General features: G+C 33.4%; 1 protein-coding gene across 1 annotated transcript; it reads left to right on the plus strand.

The window, feature by feature from the left end:
* Window positions 1-3,372: 3,372 nt before the first annotated feature.
* On the plus strand, window positions 3,373-10,190 carry LOC134249370 (solute carrier family 35 member E3-like). The gene is made up of 6 exons (XM_062731725.1): window positions 3,373-3,798; window positions 6,271-6,381; window positions 6,656-6,817; window positions 7,743-7,825; window positions 8,249-8,361; window positions 8,970-10,190. Exons 1-6 carry the CDS (start codon window positions 3,379-3,381, stop codon window positions 9,047-9,049), a joined length of 969 nt encoding a protein of 322 aa, XP_062587709.1. The 5' UTR covers window positions 3,373-3,378; the 3' UTR covers window positions 9,050-10,190.
* Window positions 10,191-11,285: the final 1,095 nt, after the last annotated feature.

Genomic DNA, 11,285 nt, shown 5'->3' on the forward strand with positions numbered 1-11,285 from the left:
AACTTGTTAAGTACACCTTTCCGTAGACAACGAGAAGAATTTTGGATTAGAAAACTAAGGACAGTCTTTCTCTATGGATGCAATAACAATGTCGATAGTGTTGGAAATCTTTCCAGTCCACAATGTAAGTGTTACAGTATAAATGTGATGGAACTTTTTAACCATACACAGACGTAAGCGTATATAGTCAGGTGCATCGTGCATGTCTCTTCGGTCTTATGTAATTCACAATAATCCTTTCAAAAAAATATTTCACAAAATTAAGTAAAGAAATATAGTCTCGTTTCAACTAACAATACGATTTTATCTTCTCATTTAAATCTACCTTATGATTTTTAATTCAACAGTTAGGTCTACATCTTAAAAACTTACGACTTTTCGACTTAATACACAACCATTCCCCACGGTAAATTAAAGTCCAGGCTTTTTGATATCATTGACAGCTGGTTTTTCAATAAAAAAAAAATGGGACTCGTAAATTTACTTACCTTGTGATTATTTTGTTAAAAAACATTCTGATTGTATATACAGGTACTCTAAGTTGATATCAAGAAGATGCTTGAGTTTCTGATTGACAATGTCTACCGCTATGTGGTTTTTGGAGACCAGGTTTTCCAACAGTTTATTGAAATTCCGAAGGGTACAAATTGTACCCTGTTGTAAGTAGACCTATTTTTGTATTCATTCTGCATGCAGAATTTATGCAAAATTTTATGCATGAAAAGAAGAAAACACTTGCTGTGGCCTTTAACTCGACATTTAGATATATCGACGACGTATTGTCAATTAACAATGGTAATTTTCTATTCCTATGTAGATACGATCATATACATGTATCCTGGTGAGCTTGAGATAAAAGATACCACAGAGTGAAACATACGGAGATAACGAACGGTATTGAAGATGAAAAGTCCATAAAACAATACAAAACGGGGGTAGAGCAGACACGGACCTCCAAAACATCAGAGTGGGATCAGGTGCCATGGTGGAGTGAGCATCCCCTGCCGACCGGTCACACCCACCATGTGCTCCTTGTCATGATCGGGAAATAACGGAAAAAACCGTAGTCAATTCAGTGTATAACTATTGGACTTACAACTGGTATGAAAAACATCAGTCAGCATTTGAGACTAACACATTTGTGTAACGTTTTTACAAAGGTGCAAATAATTATCGAGTGGGTCCGCTTAGGATTCCTTCCTAAGAATCACGTTATAATATAAATCAAACAAACTTCAATAACAATGGCGAACAACTGACTGAATTCAATGTATATATTTTTCCTATCTGGATAATGATTAGAAAACTACATATGTAACTGTAAAACGAACTATAACAAAAGAATCACTAGTAATCAAATATCAAATCTAAAACCTATCTTTATAGTTGCTGATTGAGTGGTATAACCAACAATTCTGTTGTTTCCCGACACAGTCTGCAACCACCCTAAACACTCACCCTAGCAAGTCACAAAGACACCTTTATCAAAAGTCACAAAGACACAATATATATTTTAAAAATCACCAAGACACTATCATCAATAGTCACCGAGACACTGATAAGGGACTAGATTCCTGAGCAGAGTGGTCTAACGAACAATTCTGTTGTTTCCCGACACAGCCTTGGGTGTCTGTATTTATACTGTTTCTAATAACTAATGATTGGTTGATAATTTGGGGACTCTGATTGGCTATAATTTTAATCATTTGATTGGCTAAAATATCAACTATGATTGGCTACACATAATATTATTTGATTGGTTGATTCAAAACCTATTTCAATCCACTTTACTAATTCTGATTTATTACCAGTCTAGTCGAACCCTCAAACGGGGGTAAACCCTCAAACGAGGGTTTTCCTTCCCTTAATGCACTGCGCTAAAGCGGAAGTGGAATTCAAGAACGATAACTCTTCTTATTTAAAAAATAAATATTTTTTAAAAAATCACAAACATACAAAAATGAATTGTCTACACTTTTGTTTTCAATTAAAAAATAAAAATAATTTTTTTTTCGTTTTTTTATTTACCTCATTTCTGAAGCACAAAAGTTTGTTTACAGGGCAGAGGAAATTTTCGAAAAATAATAAAAAAAATTACACAAAAAAATAATGTTTTTTTAAACAAGTAATTGTTTTTTTTATCCGTTTCATTAAATTATGAATAAAAAATCTAGTTGTATCAAGCATGGAGGTCAAGGTACAGAATACGCTAACTTTTGGAGAGAAAAAGTCTCGATTTTTGCAATAAACATATACTTTTTCGCAATATAATCTCTTAAAACATCTTTAATCTATCAAATTTGAGTACATACAGAGCTACGAAATAATCCGTCACTTTGCACGAACATATTTTGTGGACCACACGTTTTTCCGTGAAAACGGCACTTTTTGAGTGTCTGCGCATGCGCGTATCCCCGTTTGAGGGTACGGTTTTCCTACTTCCGTTTACCCCCGTTTGGGGGCTCGACTATAGATTACACTTGGATATTTACTTGAAAAAGACGTCAGTTGTACTCTATCAACCAAGCTCTATGATAAACGTAACTTTTCTATCATCAACTTCCCTTACCTATGCACTTACTTTGACGACGGATTTATTTGAAAAGTAACCTAAGGGCAAACTTGAAGGTCACGGGGTAAAAAATCATAGTATATTTAGAAAAGTCATACCATAGGTAAAAATACATGTGTAATATAAAAATCCCTATCTCCTCTCATTCAGAAGCCATTACCAAAGTTAGACCGACAAAAGAAATTAAATGTCCCCTCGCGTTTTCGAAAACGGGGGACAATTAAGTTTAGAATATATAAGACAGTCTCTTTCTGTCCTTCCAGAAAAGAAGAATTAAGATAAATAATCTACCCTTGATTTGCATGAAAATAACTAAGAGATAAAGGCCTTGATGATTTTTTTAATTGCGACCCCCCCCCTTTTCAGAATCATTCCCAAGGTCGTCCCCTAAAACTCAATATTTCAAATTACCCCCCCCCCCCCCCCCCCGACATTAAAATGGATTCATCGGAAAGATTAGGCCGACCGGCACAAACATCGATGCACAGGCACTTGTTTCGGATACAGGGTTCCCTAGTAAAAATAAGTAGGGGTGCCCCGAAACAAGTGCCTGTGCCTCCATGCCTAAAACGTGAAAAAAAATTCTAGATCCGCGCCTTTAATTAGATTGTTTTTCTTTTTGTGGCTCATTGATAAAAATATCCGTCCTTTGGCACATTCAACATCTTTTTCCTTCAAGTTAATCGTAACGCTTTAGACACTAAAGAGATCCCGCCGCTTGACCATGTTGACGTTTCCCCGCCTTCTTACTGATAATGACATAAGGGGTCCTAGCAGGAAGTAGGTCTGATATGATGTAAGTGGCCATGTTTGTAAAGCATGAAATGAAGAAATATAGATCCAAGATGCCGTCTAATTCTTTTGTGACATTTGCAATTATTTTAAACATATCTGCTTCGATTTCAATTGTTTTACTGAACAAATGGATTTACACAGTTCACGGATTTCCAAATGTCAGCTTGACTTGTCTTCATTTCATCGTGACAACACTCGGACTTTACGTCTGTAAAAACCTCGACATTTTCCAGCCTAAAAGTGTTCCTATATCTAAAATGATACCGCTAGCTCTGACATTTTGTGGTTTTGTGGTGTTTACAAATTTATCCCTAGAGTCAAACACAGTTGGTACCTATCAGCTGATAAAGATGTTGACGACGCCGTGTATTATGGTTATACAGACACTGTTTTACAGTAAATCCTTCTCCACTAGTATCAGATTAACAGTAGTAAGTAATAATCCTAGGCTAATAAGCAAAAATTTGAATACTCTGCTATAAATAGAAATTCGACACTAAAAGTAAACAGTGCCACTAGTGATCGATTGGAATTGGCAAGAAGAATTTCTAAATTGATGAATTAGTTACTCTAACTAACTAATTATCAATCATAATCTCACGCTAAAAAAAAATCTTTCAATTTATGCCCTGTTCACATTTTGTGAATTAAAATAATGCGAATTAAATTAATTAATTGTGTTCACACGAAAGCTAAAATGAAGAAAACTATATGCAAATTTTAAAAAAATCTACAATAAGGCTACTCAATAAAGCCATTATGATGTTATTTGTAAAAAAAAAATCATTTCACATATGAAGAGCAGATCCATTTGAAATAATAGTATACATTTTAGCAATTTTAACATTATTTTCCTTTATCATTGTTTATCATGTTTATTTTTCATTTAAAAATCTGGCCTTGCGCATGACTCTAAATCTAATTCCAATCAGCTTCACTTAACATTCACAGGGAGCTTATGCAAAGTAATTTATGCTTTGTTCACATGGAGAGTTTAATTCGCAGTAAATTAATGTGAATCAAACTAATGCGAATGAAATTGCATTCGCACAACAGCTAATGTGAAGTAAACTAATGCAAATTAAAATTTTATTTCTACAGTCAGACTCAGTAAGGCTATTATGACGTCATTTGCAAATCATGTCACCATATGTAGAAGCCAATCCATTTGACATATTGTCAAAGTGTCCGTTTACACATTTTAGTGATTAACACAATTTTCCTTAGTTTTTCACTCAAAAATAACACAAGAACGTATAGCTGACCACAGACATGTGACATTTTACTTACTTTTGCCATTAGGCATGCGTCAAAATTTAATTCAAATTAGCTTCGCTTAGCGTTCACAAGAAAGTAATGCGAAGTAATTTAACCCCTTCCATGGCAAAGATTTTAAGCATTTCTAGACAAATTGACATTAAGCTTTCAACATGTTCAATGCATTTTTTTCGGGTATTTCTTGTAATTTTTGTATATACCAATGTATACATATTCTGAAGGCAGGTATTGCGTAGTTTCTGAAAATGATTATAAAAATATCATTTCAGTTGTCATGGCAACAAAATACACCATAACCATGCTGGAATTTCCATTTATTCAAGAACGAGTTTCGTTATAGTCTTTTTGCTTAGTTAAATATATTTAAAGTATTTTATTGTTGTGTTGAAAATTATGAGCATGGTGTACGTTTTTTTAAAAACCAGTTTTAAGTATTTTTTAGGGATTGGGGGGTTGGGAGGTAATCACCAGAATTTAGCATTTTTACATATTACGTTTACCACCGCATTGATTTCAATAATGGCAAAATCGCTGAAATAGTGCACAAAGTTTAACTCAAGCTAGCAAAAAACTGTATAGCCAATAAAAAATTTTTTGCATATTGTTTTATCGTAATTATTTTCTCTTTCCAACGAAGCAAGAATTATTCTGGTATTTACATTATTAATGAAGTTATGAATGTTTGTTCACACTGTACTCGTTTTTCAAGTCAGGTGCGTAGAAATGCATATATGCCATGAAAGGGGTTAATGCCTAGTAAATTAATTTGAATTAAACTACGTGTAATTCACATTAAATTCTCAGTGTGAACGGAGTTCAGATTTAATTCGCAGTAATTTACGTTGAATTCAAATTAAAGGTCCGTGTGAACAGGGCATTAAAGCGCAGTAAATTAATTCAAATTAAAATAATTTGCATTAAATTCTCTGTATGAACCTGTTCAAATTTAATTTGCAGTAACTTATGTTTAATCCAAATTAAAAGCTCCATTGGAAAAGGGCATTAGATAATTGAATGGTAAGGATGGCCCAGTGAATGAAGTTACTTTCTGTTGTCATCCAGCTGGTTCTTCCTTCTTTCTGTAGAACCAAAAGAATGTCAATACTAGGGAATGTTTTTTTGTTACTTGGGTAAATGGATACTGTACAATTGTCTGTTCATCTGCGCCACTATGATATATTGCAAAGAAGTTGAAAGAGAAGTTGCTGCTGGAATATTTAAAATGTTAAAAACTATTACTCTTGTAAAATAAAAAAATAAACAGATCATGTTAATTGGAATAAAAGTTTGAAATCAAAGGCTTGGATTATGCCAGCAATATTGACTGATTCTTGACCATAACCAATGATTTGAACACCACTTGTTGCCACACCTTACAGTACTGTTATTCTAATGCCATGATCACAATTTGTAAGAGTTGAATTGAAAATAAACACTATAGCTGTAGAACTGTAGCATTATTGTTTTATAGATTAGTCTTGAACATACATGTACATGATGTAACATATGCTACAGATTCAGATACTCCCATTAATCCTAGACATTTTCCTTATCAAACTTGTATTATTCCACCTCCTACATGTCCTAACCCTTCATATTATTTAAATTTTCTGTCTTTTTTTCAGGTTCCAATAGCTCTAGGTGTCACTTTATATTCATATTATGATGTCAAGTTCAACTTGCTAGGGATATTCTATGCTTCTATAGGAGTGCTTGTTACATCATTATACCAAGTGGTATGATCTGCTAGATCACAGACTATATATTTTACTCATAAGTACCATTTAATTTCATGTTTGAAGTGCAAAATCTTATTAACATAATAATTATGTTCATTGATTGATTTTATGTTAAAAGATTAAATTTGTTTTCTTTTTGAATTTTCAATTATCACTATAATAATGTTGATTTAGAGGAAAAAAAATAATATTGATTAATAATTTTTTCTTATGAATTTAGTGTTCCTATGCATGTAGGTCAGGTTTTTAATTATTGTCCATGTTTTTTCAGTGGGTGGGGGAGAAGCAACATGAGCTTCAGATCAACTCCATGCAGCTCCTGTACTATCAGGCTCCACTGTCGGCTTTCTTACTCATGTTTGTGATCCCCATTATAGACGGCCCTGTCTACAGTATACACGGGGCCATGGGACACTGGGAGATCAGTACTCTGGTAAGTTGATATCTGTACTGTCTACAGTATACACGGGGCCATGGGACACTGGGAGATCAGTACTCTGGTAAGTTAATATCTGTACTGTCTACAGTATATACGGGGCCATGGGACACTGGGAGATCAGTACTCTGGTAAGTTAATATCTGTACTGTCTACAGTATATACGGGGCCATGGGACACTGGGAGATCAGTACTCTGGTAAGTTAATATCTGTACTGTCTACAGTATACACGGGGCCATGGGACACTGGGAGATCAGTACTCTGGTAAGCTGATATCTTTACTGTCTACAGGATACATGGGACACTGGGAGATCAGTACTCTGTAAGTTGATATCTTTACTGTCTACAGTATACATGGGGCCATGGGACACTGGGAGATCAGTACTCTGGTGAGTTAATATCTGTACTGTCTACAGTATACACGGGGCCATGGGACACTGGGAGATCAGTACTCTGTAAGTTAATATCTGTACTGTCTACAGTATACACGGGGCCATGGGACACTGGGAGATCAGTACTCTGGTAAGTTAATATCTGTACTGTCTACAGTATACACAGGGCCATGGGACACTGGGAGATCAGTACTCTGGTAAGCTGATATCTTTATCATGATGAGCCCCCAAGCCTGCTTATGCTAGTGATAAATCTCATTTATTGAGACCCTTGTATACATGAATTATCTCACTGCAGGTTGAGGGAGAATACTGTAAGCCAACTGTTATTTGTGACATCTTTTATTGATGCTTTGTCAGATTGAAATTGATTTGAAATTAATCGAATACATAAAAGTTGATTTACAGTACCAGGAAAAATTGAGTGATTGTGTCATGAATATAAGGAAGGAAAGTTAATTACCCCCAAGTCTTAATGAAAACCCTGGATTTATGATTTATGTACTATATGTTAAATGTTTCTTTTCAGGGTGTGGTGTTTTTATCTGGACTGATTGCATTCTGTGTGAATCTGTCAATATTTTGGATCATTGGTAACACCTCTCCAATGACGTATCCTTTTCAACCGTAGTATCTGAGGGGACTGTAGCTTTACTTGTCCAAAAACAGCCTTTAGTCATTTCTCTCTAGTGTACATGATTCAAAAATTGCTTTTATTTGTGTTTGTTCAAAACAACTAAACAGAATTTATTATTGGAGAGTGATAAAAAAAGCACTTACATTTTTTCCTACATTTACAGTGTTAAAACTGGCACTTATTGTTTGAAATCCATAGGTGCTTTAGATGATTTTCATATTTTTGGAACTTGTAGAGATTGAAACCATAAATGCCAACACCGGCATATTCATAATTTCTGAACACTTTGTATATACCCATGATACCAGTAAGGGAATGTCAGTTTGTGATTCTTCATAATGTTCTCCACAGATATTCTGTCAACAGAGGTAACTATATAAAACCTTAACAGTTTGCAGATACAACATGGCTGGCCACCTTAAGTTTTGTGTTACCCTCTTATTGGGCTGGTTCATTTTCCATGACTCGCTTACATTTATACAAATGTCAGGAATAGTTTTTACTCTAACAGGTAAGTTCAAAGCTACAACTTAAATTTTTTTTCTGCCAACTTGCTTTGACATTTGTACCGTTATATTGTTCTTGAAAGTGTGTTAGTTGAGCCGTTGTTTCTTAAAATACTGTTTTAAAACATGGCTTTAGCTTTTGTCAATGGTATGTGACACAATGTGCATAAATAAATTGTACATCTTTATTATTTAGTTTAAGATTTACCTTTATTTGCCACTGAATTGTCATACCTTTATCTGTCACTGAATTGTCATACCCTACCTGTCATTGAATTGTCATACCTTACCTGTCACTGAATTGTCATACCTTACCTGTCATAGAATTGTCATACCTTTATCTGTCACTGTTTTGTCATACCTTTATCTGTCATAGAATTGTCATTCCTTTATCTGTCATAGAATTGTCATACCTGTATCTGTCACTGAATTTTCTTACCTGTGTCTGTCACTGAATTGTCATACCTTTATCTGTCATAGAATTGTCATACCTGTATCTGTCATAGAATTGTCATACCTGTATCTGTCACTGAATTGTCATACTTTTCCCTGTCACTGAATTGTCATACCTTTATCTGTCCCTGAATTGTCCTACCTTTATCTGTATTTCCAGGTGTCACGGCCTATACACACCTGAAGCTGAAGGAACAGAATCAAGTCTCGCCCCTGCCCTCGGTGGTCAGCAAGGCCTAGTGGTGGAGAAGTCCATACACAGATCTCCAGCAAAGTCCCATTTACAATGGATGTACTGATCACAGGAAATTACAAGTATTCTATATCAAGTTAGACTGTGCAAATGCATTTTATTCTTTAGACTTCCAAAATCTTCCAAATCAAGATTTTTTAAATACTTATTAATATGACACTGTGAATGTGTTCATGCTAGTTTATCAGAACATTTAGTATCTTGTATTTGTTAATTGGCACAATTGTTTATGATACTTTATAAGAGCAACACTCTTGAGCAACAATATTCACCTGACCTCAACCTATATTTTAGTAAAATTGTCACAGACACCTACATATAAATTGACAGCATAATTTTCAATGTCTTAATACTGAAGGAACCCTACAGGAGATTTGAAATGTGAGATATTGTAGCTTGCTAAATGAAGAAAAAGCTTCTGTTATATGACAGAATACCTTCTGTTTGGTGCATACAGTGTACTTTGTTTGTACTCATATGGTATGTAATGTAATTTGTTTTAATATTACATACACTTTGTATTACTATTTTGTAAATTCAGTAATTTTGTATGTTTTTAAATTCTACAAAACATTTGCTTACTCACTAGAAATCAAGTCAGCATACAAATGGTTATATAATTCATAGCTGAGATATAAAAGGCGATCTTAAAAGAATCTTAGAGATGGGGAAAATCATGGCGTTATTATTTGATATATCCCCATTCTTATGAATAAAGACATGAATTCAAAACGTACTGAATACTTTACAAAAGAAAATATATGGCATAAAAAAGTCAAGATTACATTTTCATGATTTTACCTTAGAAGCTAAACTTTACAGTTACTGTATTAAATAAAGAAGAGAGATAGCTAACTAAAACTTCAAAGTTTTGCTTTTTAGAAAACAAGGGGGAATAAAATCTCATTCATATGACAGTCTGTTTTTCGTGAAAAATTAATCTTGGTCATAATTTAAAAAAAAAATCTAGGGCTTTCATATTTCACATTTTACCTGTGACAAAACCTTTCCAAATATACCATGACTTTTGACCTTGTGACCTTGACCTGACTAAACTGAAGTTCAACTTACTTTAAATTTAATCTTGGTTATAACTTTTGAATGAGAGAAGAGATAGGACTTTCATATCTCACATTGAACATTACTTGTGACAAGGCCTTTCCAAGTTTCACCTGATTTTCAAAAAAAAAAAAAAATATCAATAGTTTTAAGTTTTGAATAGCAGAAGGTAGATCACTCATATTATACATTTGCATTATTTCCAAACATACTGTTACTGTAACCCTTCATGTAATTTTCTAAAAAAAAGAAAAAAAAATCAAATTTTAATGACTTTTCAATGAAAGAAGTTCAAACATTGATTTGAATTATTTCATATTTTACACTATGCGATTAATAATTTCTTTCCAACCACTAAGACACCAAGAGCAGGGGACCACTATTCTTTGAATTTACTTATTTTAAGTTGCCATGCCATAAGTCACACAAGTTTTGTAAACTGTGTGTGATAATGTACATGTAGAGCAACTGATTGCAGTTAGTTAGTTATTTATAAGTAATATTCAGTCTTAGTCTTTGTTACTTATTTATCTTCGTTAAATTATTCATTCCATTATGTTAATTATTTAACGATAGTCTATGCAAGTACATTATACTTGTGTCCCATCTAATGGTCTCCTTACTCATACTTCATAGTCCCATAAAAAATTAGTTTGAATAATTTAAATGATTGTAAACTATTTTTAAAATTTTTATGAACTTGCCATAAAATCTGGATGCTAAGAAGAACAATAAGATTCAATGTGTTGTTAATCCCAATTATCTTCCATACATCAATAAAAGAAAAGGCTGTGTATAACTTTAATTAGATAATCCTGTAATATTGTATACTTGCAAGAGTGTACCATGTATTGTTTTGTGTCAATACCATTAGGTTGTTAAAAAAAACTATTATTTTTTTATTGGACTGTTTTATTTTACTCTGCTACTTTTAAAAAAAAATTTTTTTTAAGAAAAACTGTTCAACATGTATGATCTTTAAGCTGACATCATCATTATTAACCTGATGATTAAAAAAGGAATTCAAAATTTTATGAAGAATTATAATGTATATTCATGTACCGATCTTCTGTAATTAAGACTTACATTTAGGCAAGTTGTTGGACTTAAAACCATGAACAATCTGCTTCCTTAGAAAAGAATTGAATACATGTACATGTATGT

The sequence above is a fragment of the Saccostrea cucullata genome, unplaced genomic scaffold (genome assembly GCF_032062105.1).
Source record: "Saccostrea cucullata isolate Sc308-1 unplaced genomic scaffold, CSIRO_AGI_Scuc_v1 ctg1670, whole genome shotgun sequence".
Taxonomy (NCBI): domain Eukaryota; kingdom Metazoa; phylum Mollusca; class Bivalvia; order Ostreida; family Ostreidae; genus Saccostrea; species Saccostrea cuccullata.

What these genes read in the sequence shown, in the direction of transcription:
- LOC134249370 (XM_062731725.1), top strand. Translation starts at nt 3,379, where the DNA reads ATGTTTGTAAAGCATGAAATGAAGAAATATAGATCCAAGATGCCGTCT. An exon ending in CTAGTATCAGATTAACAGTA is followed by an intron (nt 3,799 to 6,270) that starts GTAAGTAATAAT and finishes TCTTTTTTTCAG; the next exon opens with GTTCCAATAGCTCTAGGTGT. An exon ending in TTACATCATTATACCAAGTG is followed by an intron (nt 6,382 to 6,655) that starts GTATGATCTGCT and finishes ATGTTTTTTCAG; the next exon opens with TGGGTGGGGGAGAAGCAACA.